This window comes from Sorghum bicolor, chromosome 3 (genome assembly GCF_000003195.3).
Source record: "Sorghum bicolor cultivar BTx623 chromosome 3, Sorghum_bicolor_NCBIv3, whole genome shotgun sequence".
NCBI lineage: Eukaryota > Viridiplantae > Streptophyta > Magnoliopsida > Poales > Poaceae > Sorghum > Sorghum bicolor.
The window spans coordinates 71448546-71462106 of record NC_012872.2 but is presented as its reverse complement, the minus strand read 5'-3'; the positions used below and the strand labels follow the sequence as shown (position 1 = coordinate 71462106).

At 45.4% G+C, this 13561-nt stretch overlaps 3 protein-coding genes across 3 annotated transcripts; all 3 read right to left on the bottom strand.

The window, feature by feature from the left end:
* Positions 2808 to 3966, bottom strand: LOC8079810. Its single transcript, XM_021457539.1, has one exon. It carries the CDS (start codon positions 3340 to 3342, stop codon positions 3046 to 3048), a length of 297 nt encoding a protein of 98 aa, XP_021313214.1. The 5' UTR covers positions 3343 to 3966; the 3' UTR covers positions 2808 to 3045.
* On the bottom strand, positions 6995 to 7840 carry LOC8079809. The gene has a single exon (XM_002456817.2). It carries the CDS (start codon positions 7672 to 7674, stop codon positions 7243 to 7245), a length of 432 nt encoding a protein of 143 aa, XP_002456862.1. The 5' UTR covers positions 7675 to 7840; the 3' UTR covers positions 6995 to 7242.
* On the bottom strand, positions 10088 to 10532 carry LOC8079808. Its single transcript, XM_002456816.2, has one exon. The coding sequence runs from the start codon at positions 10517 to 10519 to the stop codon at positions 10088 to 10090; it is 432 nt and encodes a 143-aa protein (XP_002456861.1). The 5' UTR covers positions 10520 to 10532.

Genomic DNA, 13561 nt, shown 5'->3' with positions numbered 1-13561 from the left:
GCGGTGGATCGAGCCACGTCACCCGCTAACCTGGATCTTCCCCTTGTACAATACTGACCGTCTGATGCGATTTCTATTGGGCCTGCCACTCATCAACCCACAAACCTAGCCACTCACTCATCGCGAACCCGGGTCGAGGTCCTGATCCTACCACGCTCCACCTTGCAAGCCGGCGCCCAACAGCCTCCGCCTATCGCATCGCCAGCCCCTCCGTGACCGTCTCCTCGGCCGCGGCGCATGGGCCATGGCAAGGGGCATCCCGTTCTACACCTCGCAGCCCCAGATATTGTCGTTCCCCACTCCTCGCAACCATGGCCAGCCTACGACCAAGTTCATGCTTAATGTCCCTCCCACACACACATACAACACTTGCATTGTATTACATCTCTCTTCATGCTTAACAATTTCCACCTCCATTTTGAAATACATATTATTTTAGTGTTGTTGTAAGTCAAACTTTGGGCCTAATTGGTAGGACTTCTCCCCGGTTCCGCTCTAGTTCTTCCAGATGAGCTCTATCAAACGTTTTCTAGAAGTTGTTTATCAGTGAAAAATAAAGGACCTGGAGCAGTTGCAGCTTCTCTAAAACGGCTCTGGTTCATCAAAAAATCCCTCTCAAACATCCCCTTTTTACATCAATCGACTTTAATACATTGAGATCAACTACCTTCACTTTTTATCGTTTAATTAATGTTTTAGGCTTCTATTTTTTTGCTGATTGGCTTATGTTTCAAATCACCAGTGTCAAATAAAAGAAAAAAAAGGTAATACTCTCTTCGTTTTGGACAAGGTTTGGGTCAAATATTAGGAATATGAATCATGAATAACTTTTAAATTATTGAGTTTGAAAATATAGAAACCATATGAATAGATTTTTCTAAAAAAAATACTTTCATAAAAATATACATATATCACTTTTTGATAAATATTTTAATAAAAATAAGAAGTCAAAGTTAGGCTTTGGAGACCATGTCATTGTTCTAAAGTATCAAGGGAATACATTACCAATTAATAAACACATAAAAATCATATTTAATGGTAGATTTAAGGACACTACTACTCCGTATCTTGGTGGTGTAAATTTGATATTCTTAGTTGAATCAATGATCCAGATAACATTCTTGTTCAAATTTACTTTACCTTTAGGCCTTGCTTAGTTCCCCATCCAAAAACTTTTCACTCATATCCCATCAAATCTTTCGACACATACATGAAGCATTAAATGTAGACGAGAAAAAACTAATTTCACAATTTGGTTGTAAATCATGAGACGAATCTTTTAAGTCTAATTATTCAATGATTAGCCATAATTGTTATAGTACCAATATGTGTCAATGATAGATTAATTAGACTTAATAAATTCATCTCACAGTTTTCAAACAAACTATGTAATTTATTTTTTGATTAATCTACATTTAATACTTTAAATGTGTGCCGACATATCCGATGTGACACCTAAAAATTTTTCTTTTCGTGAACTAAACAAGACCCTAGTTGATCATTAGCCCTCAATCTACAAACTACCCCCTCCCTATAGAATTTAGATGTCGTTTTAGACAAGATTTGAGTCAAACATTGAAATATAAATCGTCAATAACTTTTAAATTGTTAAGTTTGCAAATGTGAAAATTATATGAATTGATTTGTCTTGAAAAATGCTTTCATAAATATATATATATATATATATATATATATATATATATTATTTTTTAAAATATTTTTATAAAAAATAAAAGGTTAAAGTTATATTTTGGAGACCGTGTCGCTGTTCTAAACAACATCTAAATCCTATATAGAGAGAGTATAACCTTACTTTGCTCGAGCCTTCCCAAAGAAATCCTCTCAACCTTACCGGAAACGATGCCACCGTGTCTCGCACATGGATTGACGGCAAAAAAACAAGAAACGGGTGTTGAAAGGGAGAGAAAGGCTCAGTTTTTTTTTCTTTATATAAAAAAACACACGTGTATTCCTCTACAAGGAAGATAGGAATAACACTTGCTGTTGACACGCAGCCGGCAGCCCTTATGTGACCGAGTGTTGAAAGGGAGAGAAAAGCATAGGTCCATTTTTTTTATCACACGTGTATGGCTCTACTAAGGAAGATATGAATACTTGCTGTTGATGAGTCGATGACCAGCTCTTACACGAGCTGGTTAGGCCCATCTGTTCTGAATTTTTAGTCATTCTATTTGCTTTTTAGTCAAAGTGTCTCGAGTATAACCAAATTATTAGAGAATTATAAATATATTATAAAAATATAATAAATGAAGAATCTAACAATAATTATTTGGCATCACAGATGTTATTATTTTGTTATATAAATTTCGCTAAACTTGTGATGTTTTGATTCTTCAAGAAAAATAGAATAACTTGTAATTTATTAGGATGGAGGGATTACAATTTTTTTCAGCATATCGCTACCAACAAATTGAAGCTCAAGTATATGTTTACGGTATTAGCCTTGACCTGGTTGCAACCTGCTTGTCAATTTGCAACTGAAAAAAAGGGACACGTGAAAACTGATGCAAACTGAAACAGGTCCAGAACAAAGCCATGATAGAAAGTACTGTTGGCTAATTTGTTGTGAGAAAAAAATACTGTTGAATGGCTGGTAGATTCGACCGATAAACTTAAGCGAACAAACCTATATGCTGGTTCAATCAATCAATATATATGACCTGGCATTTAGGAAAATCCTACTCTGCTCTGAAATAACTAGACAGCTCGTGGGTTATATTGATGTTAACTGCTGGAAACACATGGATTCAGTGACAGTAATAGCTACCATGCACGCGCGCAACACCTGAGAAACACTCTTTCAATTTCCACGGAAAGTAAGCGAAATTTCACTAACACCGGATTGCCAAGCCAACGCTCTGTCCAACAGCCGGGCAATAATACACAAACATAGGAGATGAGATCGAGCAGCTAAATCTTGCTCCATCTCTAGTCTACATATACTGAAAAGACCAGCAAGAAGAGGCTGCACGTACGAGAAGCGCACACCACCATAATGTTTGGAGGCTGCTAGCAGGGCTCTAGCTAGGCGGCGTAGACGTGGATGCCGATGGCGACGACGAAGATGGTGAGGAGGCAGAAGAAGATGACGGCGTGGACGAGGATGGCGATGGCGCTGGTGGCCATGTTGCCGAACTCGACGACCCGCGTCCGCGAGGGGAGCTGGAACAGCAGGCCCGGCGAGAGCACCACGAAGAGGATCACCGCCACGATGATGGGGCCCCAGTCCGTGCCCGGCCGTGGCGACGACATGCTGCTTCTGCCCGCGGCGTTCATGCCTCCTCTGTCCGCGTAGGCGTAGTTCATGCCCGCGTAGTTCATGACGGACGCAGCTGCAGCTGCACCAAGTTAGCTAGAACGATCGATGTACAAGGGCATCAATATGTAGTGAGGTTGCTTAGCATTGTATGTAGTGTTATGTACAAGGTAGGGAAATGGCTAGGTAAGGAAGGAAGGAATGCATGCCCTGCGTGTGCACGAAGCAAGCAAGAGGTTCTCCTTTGCGATCGACGCCCTGCGTGTGCAAAGGAAGGCTGCAGGCAGCATATAGGGGGCTTTTGCTTTACAGTCTGAAGCTCTGATTAAAGAGCACTCCAGATTGGTGAGGTGTTCTCCTTTGCGACGAGGGTTCCGGCCAAATTTAAAAGCAGCAATGGCCAGCAAGGTTAGCAAGAAAAACAAAGGGTTAAAGCCTCAAAGGCAACGCGTTTTAGCTGGCCTTTTCCCCTGTTTTGCTTGCTTGCGATTTACTACTGCTTTAACAGATGAGATGAGAATGAGATGCTGCCCGGCTGACTTGAGACAGTAGTCTCCTTCAGTCTGAGGAACGCAATGCAATCGTGCAGATGCAAGCTATTTGTAGATCCGAGAGAATCAGACAATAACACGTAACCACAAGGATCACCTTGCTTGTTATGTTTGCATCAGGTACTGGACGCCCAATCGATCGATACCGGAGAAGCCAGAGAAATGGTACGAGTAATGCTTGTTCACAAAGACAGAAACAGAGGACGCTGCAGGTTGGAGCAATGACCTGCTGCTTCCGAAGCCGAATCTTCTGACTGCATACAAATGGTATGGCCCGGCAACAAGAAATGGATAATGTAGAAAAATAGTGGGTGATTGGTTGCCCCGATGGTGGCATACTAGTGCCCATCCGGTATGACTCTGTGTACCTAGCCCGTGTTTGGTTCCTCAACTTGTATCGTTTTGGTGTATCTTCTCATTCTCTTTTCCCCCTCTGTCCCGGCTGAGGCCGTCTTCTCGAGTCGAGCTTCCCTCGCCATCCTGGACGGTGCGCTCCTTGGCGGGAAGGGGAGGTGCGAGCACGGGAGATTGGAGCGTTCCAGCGCGCGCGCGGGGTGGGCGCTAGGGTTACCTCCCTCATTTGGCGCCTCTCCTTCCTCTCCTCTTCCGGTGCGGTGAATCTTCTTCCTCCTTCTCGGCCTCCCTCCGCCATCATCGTCGTCGATCTCCGGCGGACCGTTGGCGGTCCTCCCTAGATCGCGTCAGTATACAAGTCACCTCTCCCTCCCCCTCCTCCCCCTCCCCTCTCCCCGTATATGAGCTTTGATGTGTGCGGTGATTTTGTTTGCGGTTTGGAGCAAGGGTTCTTGATGTTACCCGTTTAGATCTGTGCGGTGCTTGTGTAGATCTACCAGTCAACTTGTGATTTCACATGTTTTACATTCAGATCTGTGCGGTGCTTGTGTAGATCTACCAGTCAACTTGTGATTTCATATGTTTTACATTCAGTCAACATGTGGTGGTCTGCTCTTGCACTTGCACATGATGATGCTTTGATTTATTACAAATTGAGCAAAGTGCCTATGGTTGATCATGTGAATGTAACTTTAGGCGCTGGAGGAGCACCTTTGAGTGTGGCAGCCGCGCCTTGTTTATCTTGTGATGCCTGAACTTTTGCTTGCATCCTCTAATATGTACTGATAAGTAGCATTGGTGAATTTCTGGGGCAACCAATCACCCCCGTAATAAGCACTGAGACCTATGGCACTTTGCAATGATGTGTTGTTTCTTCTCTTACACTTTTGTGCGGTTAATTGAACTTTGGTGCTATCGAATTGCCAATGATGATATCTTATTTGCATATCAACTGTGTTACCAAAAATTGATGACCATGAGCTTGTGTTGAGGTACTGAAACTTTGTTTCTTATGCTCCAAGATCAAGGTCAACCAAGGAGCATTTTATATCTGAGGCCAATTTGTTCAATACTACATTATTTATTGCTATGGTTCAGTCTTTGTTTTCGCTGGTGACTATAGTGGTAACCTCACCAAAATCATACATGTGTGCTCACATCTTATGTCATGCACCAAACCAAACACAGCTCGTCACACCAAGTCAAACCACAAAACTGTCCAGACAAGCAACCAAACATGATTCCTATAATCCAGTATGCTACACTCATTTGCAACCAAACATGCAAAGGTGCATGGTCTCATCTGGAATGGTTTGAGCTGCATAGGCCATCCATCCGGGATGGCAGACCAAGGAGCAACCAATCACACCTATACTACACTAGTCAATGGAAGCATGTGAAAAACAATCCATATTAGATTGCAGTCCCGGGGACGGGGACGCGCTTCCCAAATCAAACACCGCTTCTTGCGTCTGCTAGGCTGCTACAGCAACGGATTGTCGGCTCCGACAGGTGGTAGCATTAGGATTCTCCCCCAGATCAATTTTACTGGAAATATAGAAAACAGAAATAAAATTCTGCATTCTAAAAAGTAGGTCTTACAAAACTTGAATCAATCACGAGAAGTTGAAAACCGCTCAGATTCATTCATTCATCCTGAATCACTCGAACCCGAATGGAGCAGCTCGGACAAAGACGCACGAATGATCATCCAATCTCTCATATGAGGGTTTAGGCCTGGTTTAGTTCGCGAAAATTTTTAGGTTTCGCTACTACTTTCGGCTTTATTTGGTAATTATTATTTAATTATAGACTAACTAGACTCAAAAGGTTCGTCTTGCAAATTACAGGTAAACTGTACAATTAGCTATCTTTTTTATCTATATTTAATACTTCATGCATGTGCCACAAAATTCGATATGACGGAGAATCTTGAAAAATTTAGGGAACTAAACCAAGTCTTATTTCACCCAAAAAACCAAAAAAAATTTTAGCTGTCACATTGAATCTTGCGGCACATACATGAAACATTAAATATAATCAAAAATTAATTACACAGTTTGTATGTAAATCGCGAGATGAATCTTTTGAGCTTAGTTAGTCTATAATTGGACAATATTTGCCACGAACAAACAAAAATGCTACAATTAGAGATGAAAATGGTACGAATATTTTCTGACCGTATTCGAGATCGAATTCGTTTAAAGGGTTTTAGATCTGTCCGTATCTGAGTCTGAATATTCAACATCCGATACTGTATCCGTATCCGAATACTTAAATCGTATATTTATGATGTCGACATCTAATCATATCTTATCCGTATTCAAATCTGAATTCGACCAAAATATAAAAATAAATATGGTATCATTGATATTTTTTCGTATCTGATCCGTTTTCATCCCTAGGTGTATTACCCCCAAACCAAAAAAAATTTCAAACTAAAGGAGACCTGACTGTGACGAGCCTGCACTTTTACGCCTCGTGGGCCACATGTTTGATTACTTCTCTCTCACAGCTGACGAGCACGCTCAATCAAAACACTCACATCACTGTCCGTTACGTGTACGGAATATGCCCCGTGTGTCCCCACAGTACAACAGGCCGCTCGACGTCTATCTCACCACACACGCGGGTGGACTGCCACCGCGTTCCACAGGTAGCGAACTTGCACTGTTCTCCGTAGCCAACACGTTACCAAAGTTTCGTGATCATGCTGACCAACAAAGCAGTAGTTATCAAAAAGAAATACGTGTCACCTAGTAGGCTAGTAGTAGACTTGTCATCATCAAAACAAGAACATGAACAAGGGGGGGAATTTTAAAACAATTATTTAGGCGAATCAGAACGAAATTGCCAACATGAGGCTAAACAATCACTTAATTAATTTCTTTCGAGGTTCGGTTCCTCCCATTAACCAGCCAAGCAACAACGCCTCCTCTGGATCATACTGCTCAGCGTAGTACAGAAAAAGGGTGCGTTTTTTACAGGGAATCCTAGTAGCGATCCACGAAGAGAAATCAAAGCAAAAAATCTAGGGACGCCGGCCCGGAGGAAAGGAAGCTAGGCGACGAGCGCGTCGGAGCGCATCACTGGGGTTGTGGTCGGGGGCCCGATGATCCGTCCCCGCGGGTGCTTGCAAGGGACCGCGGCGGCGGCAGCGGCCGGGGGCTGCTTGGTGTTGGTGCAGAGGAAGAGCCCCGAGGAGAGGGTGTTGACGGCGCCGGCGAAGCCGAAGAGGAGCGCGAGGCCGGCGACCCATGGCATGAGGAAGAAGCCGATGGCGAAGGTGACGGAGCCGCAGAGCATGAGCGCCACCGACGCGCCCAGGAGCATGGACGCCGCCGCGGCCGGCGACATCGACATCGACACCGACGACGCCCCCCGCCCCGGTGCCGTGGGGTAGACGATGGTGAGCAGCAAAGCGCAGAGCTCGCGGACCTGCCGCGAGTAGTGCGAGTAGTGCTCGCCGCCGCTGTCGCCGGTACCCGTCATGCTGTGCTTGCGCTCGTCGTCGCCCTTTGAGTCGCGGTCGATGGATGAGGATCAGCGCGCAGGCGAGGAGAGCGGATGAGAGGATGAGAGGAGAGACGTGGCGGACGGGAACAGGACAGGACGCGAGGCGCAGCGCGAGACGGAGAAGAGAGAACAGAGAACAGGATTGATTGGCGCGTGGGACAGGCCTTTATACACCGCGGTTGGCCCAGTGTCCAATGTGGGGCCCTCCTACTGCTCCCGGGTCCACGGAAGGGAAGGAAAAATAAGGTGCAGTACGTGAGCGAGCCCACATGCCAGTGGTGGATGTGGGGTCCGAGTGGGTGGGCGCTGGCCGTTGGGACGGTGGTCTGGTCGTGGTCACCGGCGCTAGGGCCGTCGTAGCCCCCCAGTGGATTTTCCAGTAGAGAGTTTCATGGCGTTGTTTTTAAGACTGTCATGTTATATAAAATAAAATAAAATTTGAATGAAACACCCACTCTTAATGGAGAGTTTCATCTTATAGTTTCATAAGCATTTAATTCCAAGACTCATAGAGACTTGATAATCGTGCCAAGAGAGTTTCATCTAGATGAAACCTATTTCTTCTCTCTTTTCTTAAATACACTGTCATGTCATTAAAACAGCTCATGTTACAACCTATTTAATGCAAATGAAACATAAAACTCACATTGACACTAGCCTTATTTCGCGGGGCGCCCCATCCCTATCTGCGGCGCCGAGTCATGGCCGCGTCGTGTGATTGGGGGTTATCGCTTTGCTGACAGGGTGGGGTCCGCGCGGCAGGGAGGTTCTGTGGCAGCCGCTGCATGTGCTCTATTTCGCGTCGTGTGATTGGGCGATGCGAGGCGTTATAGCCACGCAAGCGCGAGCTGACGTGGAAGATAAAAGGGAACGGCTCGGATAGCCTTTCGCGCTTTTTGCTGTTGCCTTCTCTTTCCGTTGCTTCTCCCCGTGGCCTGCTATTGCTAATTTTTTTAAAATTTTTTTGTCATATCAAATCTTACAATATATACATAAAATATTAAATATAGATAAATAAAATAATTAATTACATAATTTATCTATAACTTGTAAAATAAATTTTTTAAACCTAATTAATCTATATAAATAATAATTATTAAATACATACGAATATCTAAAGCTAAAATTTCACTAAGGCTCTGTTTAGATTGTAGATAATTTTTTTGGGTGTCACATCAGATGCGTCGGAGGGATGTCGGGAGGGGTTTTTAGAAACTAATAAAAAAACAAATTACATAGCTCATCAGGAAACTACAAGACAAATCTATTAAGCATAAGTAATCTATCATTAGCACATGTGAGTTACTGTAACACTTAAGGCTAATCATGGAGTAACTAGGCTTAAAAGATTCGTCTCACGTTTTTCAATCAAACTGTGTAATTAGTTTATTTTTTTATATACATTTAATGTTCCATACATGTGTCCAAAGATTCGATGGGATGGACGAAAAAATTTTAGATGGGAAACTAAACAGGGCCTAACTAAACAAAGCCTAACCGTAGGCAGTAGTAGTTGGGCCATGTTAGCGGCTTCTTATTGGGCAAAAAGTTTAATATTAGAGTCTGTTTGATTCCCCTTGTTAAATTTAAATTAGCTAAATTTTAGTAGTTAAACTTTCAAACAAACTGACTAAAAAGAAGCTAAACTAGTTTAGTTCCACTAGTTATATAAAAATAGCTAAAATAATTTTATCTGGCTAAAATTTAGCAAGAGAAACCAAATAGACCTTTCGTCAAGTTTTCCTTCGTCTCTCATGGCATAACAGGGCAGTGGTAAGCAGCCCCAGGTGATGGATGGAATAAAAGGAAAAGGATTTTTTTTCAAAAAAAGATCTCAATGTACATATAGAATTTGTTTATTTGAATAATAAAATATGCTCGTAAAATATTCATCCTCTTTTGTTCCGATGAAGTATGTCGACGGTTTTTACATAGAATAAAATTAAAAATGTGTTGTAATGATAGGGAACACGAAGCGCAATAGACATGCAGTTCTGGGCGCTTGTGAGGGGCACATAATGCAAAACATCGTAGTTTCTATCTCTACTATAATTGAAATCTTCTCTAGGCAAATTCCACCTGCAAGATCAACGACTCACAACACATGTCTTACAGATTTAACGGTCTAGATTAGAAGTATGATCACGACCTTACACACCTGCACCTACTCACACGCGACCGCAAACAATGTTGTGACCAAGGTTCGATTCCCAGGGCCGCTGCACTGGAGCCCCCTTTTTTTCCCCTACCGAGACGAGAGAAGGGATACAGGAGCCGGGCGAGATCAGAAGACCGTGCCTGCGGCTCCATAGCACCTACGCGGTTTAGGCGAAACGCACAGCGGCTCCAAGCATCGGCTACCTCCGCTCTCTTCTCTTCCCGTCGATCTCTATCCTCCAACTTCTCGTGCATGTCGTGCTATGGAGAGCGCGCCGCAGGCGATGCCGAAGAGGAGCCCGACGACGACCACGAGGATGCCCCTGGCTCGCTCCTGGGGCCCGGCGGCCGCGGCCGCGCCCGCGGCGGGGTGCGGGAGATCAGGGCGGTGGATCTGGACGTTGGCGGGGATGGAGTGGAGGTGGTGGTGGTTGCGGTGGCCGTGGGGGACTTGCGGACCGAGGCGGCGGACGTGGAAGACGGTGATGACCGTGGCGACGTGGGGGATGCCGAGGTGGTGGTGGACGGCGCCGTCGCCTCTGCTGGGGTTGGGGTTGGGATCGGCGGGGAAGGCGACGAGGAAGGTGTGGCACGGCCGCGCGTCGGCGGCGAGGAGGGACGCGGCGACAACGGCGAGGAGCAGGAGGAGGCGGCGGGCGGCCATGGCGGCGGCGGAGAGCCGGATCTGCGCCCGGGGAAAGGGAAGGTTCGCTGAGCGCGGTGCGCGCTCTAGGCGGCGGCGGCTGTCCTCCAGGGGCTGGGGCGCGCGGCTTAGGGTTAGGCGCTGGGCACGGGTCTGTGTGGGATGGCGAGGAGGCCAGCTGGGCCTTGGCGCGCGCGTGGGCTGGAGGGAAGGGGAGGGCGCCGGCCGGTTGCTTGCCCAGCTGGGCTGGCGGGGCGACTCGGGCCTGGCTCAGTTGCCGGGCCACGAGGAGGGAGAGGGAAGTTGGGCCAGGGGGGGGTGCTGGGCCACACAGGGTGGGCTTCGCGGAGTGGGAAGGGTGGTGGGCCGCACGGTTGAGAGAGTGGCGCAAGGAGGTCACGGAAAAGGGTAAGAATTGGCCCAAGAAAGGAGAAAGCAAAAGGAGTTTGGAGAAAGATTCGAAAAGAGATCGGATAAAATCCAATGGAGTTTTGAGACGTACTCCAACGAAAAGGTTGAGAAGGGATTCGCTAGCCTTTGAGATAGGCTCAACGAAGATTTGGGAAGACTTTGCTATGGGTTTGTGCACTCCAAAAGAAACTCAAAACCCTAAATAGGACTAAACACTAAACCGACTCACGAACAAAGCACTTGCCTACAAGCAATTCTATATGGATGCAACGATTTGTTAGCGGGTTAGGATCGAGTTTCACCTAGAAACTATACAATTTGTTAGCGGGTTAGAATTTTAAAAAGCTCATATTTTTGGTTTTTCGTAAAAATCTGGGATGTTACAGCTGAGCTTGGATGAAGTCGACTCTGCTCTGCAGCCGGGGGGAGCCGGGTGGTGTGGTGTGGTGGTGGGAGGGGGAATCCGAGGGGGGACGTGTTTATTGCAGTTTAGCCCCTTTGTTTGTTCCTCGTTGTCGGATTTGGGCTTCACGGGAAAATCGATAGTGGTTGCCATGCGTCCATGCTGTGAGTCGTTGATCTTGTAGGTGGAATTTGCCTAGAGAAGATTTTAATTATAGTAGAGATATGAGACATGAATTTATTATTCCTTCTTATTCATGAGTGTATTCTAGGTTATATTATATGAATGATCATATGCAATTGTGTGAGACCAAACACTATGAAAATATTATCATTGTTTCATTGAAAGGTTTTCAAGTACATCCTTAGAATGGATCCGTAGCGTTAGCACGGGCACTATACTAGTTGTGTATAAATTATCCAGCCATCCAAGTATTTTTTTTCCTTGATGTAGCAAGGGAAACAGCGGCCATCAAAATGTTGTAGAAACAGGGTGGTGCAATCAATTTTCGCCTGATTATGGCCTTGTTTAGATGTGAAATTTTTTTGGATTTCACTACTGTAGCATTTTCGTTTGTTTGTGGTAAATATTGTCCAATCATAAACTAACTAGGGTCAAAACATTCATCTCGCGATTTATAGGCAAACTGTGTAATTAGTTTTTGTTTTCGTCTATATTTAGTGTTTCATGCATGTGCCGCAAGATTCGATGTGATGGGGAATATTCAAAACTTTTTGGATTTTGGTGGGAACTAAACAAGGCCATATAGTTTTGTGTCTCGAATTTTGATAGTTTTTCGCTAGGAATTGGGAGTTGGGGGAAGATGGAGTTCAGACACCTGAGTTGAGCCTGAGTTCGATTGCCTGAGCCATGGAAGTTATCATATTCCGTTTCAACCAACAGTAACACACTACTGCGGCTTGCTCAGGCTGTTAAGCATACGCACCTCTACTACACTCTAGAGTACTTACGATGAGGACTCTATCATAGAATTTAAAGTTAGTTATTACCTCGAATAATGTGGATTGGATCTCGGGCCAGTCTGTGGCCTGGTTCCCCTCATCGTTGGTGGAAGGAAGGAATAGCTGGCAACGCAAGCAAAGAGGCCTCCGAGTACTCGTATTCTCTTCCAAGGGTCACGGCCTCCTCCCGCATTTTGCTTGCCCTTGCCGCATCTCTGGCGGCGGCGGTGGCGGGCGCGGAACGGTTGAAGCACCTCCGCATATGGCGAATGAGCAGAGAGCACTAGTAGAGCATGCGAGCAGGTCCGATCCCAAATCCAACGTGTCGATCGTCGCAGGCCACCCGTCGGGCGCGCGCGCGCACTTGTGCTTGTGCCTGCGCCAGAGAGCGCGGGGGCGACCGCCCTTTCTTTACCGTGCCGACTGATGGCGGTGGTGATGTGTCGCCTGCGGGGCGGGACACGGGCCAAAGCTATCAACTGAGGCGCCGGGTGGGCGCTAGTAGTATATAGTATATGCCGATTGCCGCGGCCCGGGTTCAGCGCCGCGCGCGCTGGCCGGGGGGGCGGCCTGGCTGCCTCTGCCTGGCTGTGGAAGCCGGGACAGAAACATCACAAGGCCTTAGTTACTAAAAATTTTGCAAAATTTTTCAGATTTCCCGTCACATCAAATCTTTAGACATATACATGTAGTATTAAATATAACTGAAAATAAAAACTAATTATACAGTTTGGTCGGAATTGACGAGACAAATCTTTTGAGCCTAGTTAGTCTATAATTAGACAATATTTGTCAAATACAAACGAAAGTGCTACTATTTATATTTTGCAAAAAAATTTGAAAGTAAACAAGGCCCTGATAGCAACACGAATCTGTGTCCGACCACCTGTAGAAAAATACTGGTGACCTGTAAAATTCCATTGGTGAAAGGCGAGAGTAGAGCTCTCTACTCCCTCCGTCCACAAAATATTGCAATTCAACAGTTCAAATTTTTCTAAAAAAAAAAACGCTAAAGTAGCCTACTAGGACCTAGGGTGGGGGACCCACATCCACAGCACCACCCAGACCGCTGCCAGCTCACGCACAAGACTTGGGCATGGTTCGGTTTAAATTCTGTATTAGGCGCAGGGAAGCTTTGGTTGTTTCTCAACTGTTTCTAGAGGCTTCTAGCCAGAACTTGAGCCTATATATGGACACGTGTACTCTAGCTGCAAATTTTTAGTGCCAAATAATTGTGAACGTGAACTTTGGTGCAGTGTAATGTCAAATCAATTATAGGGGCATTTT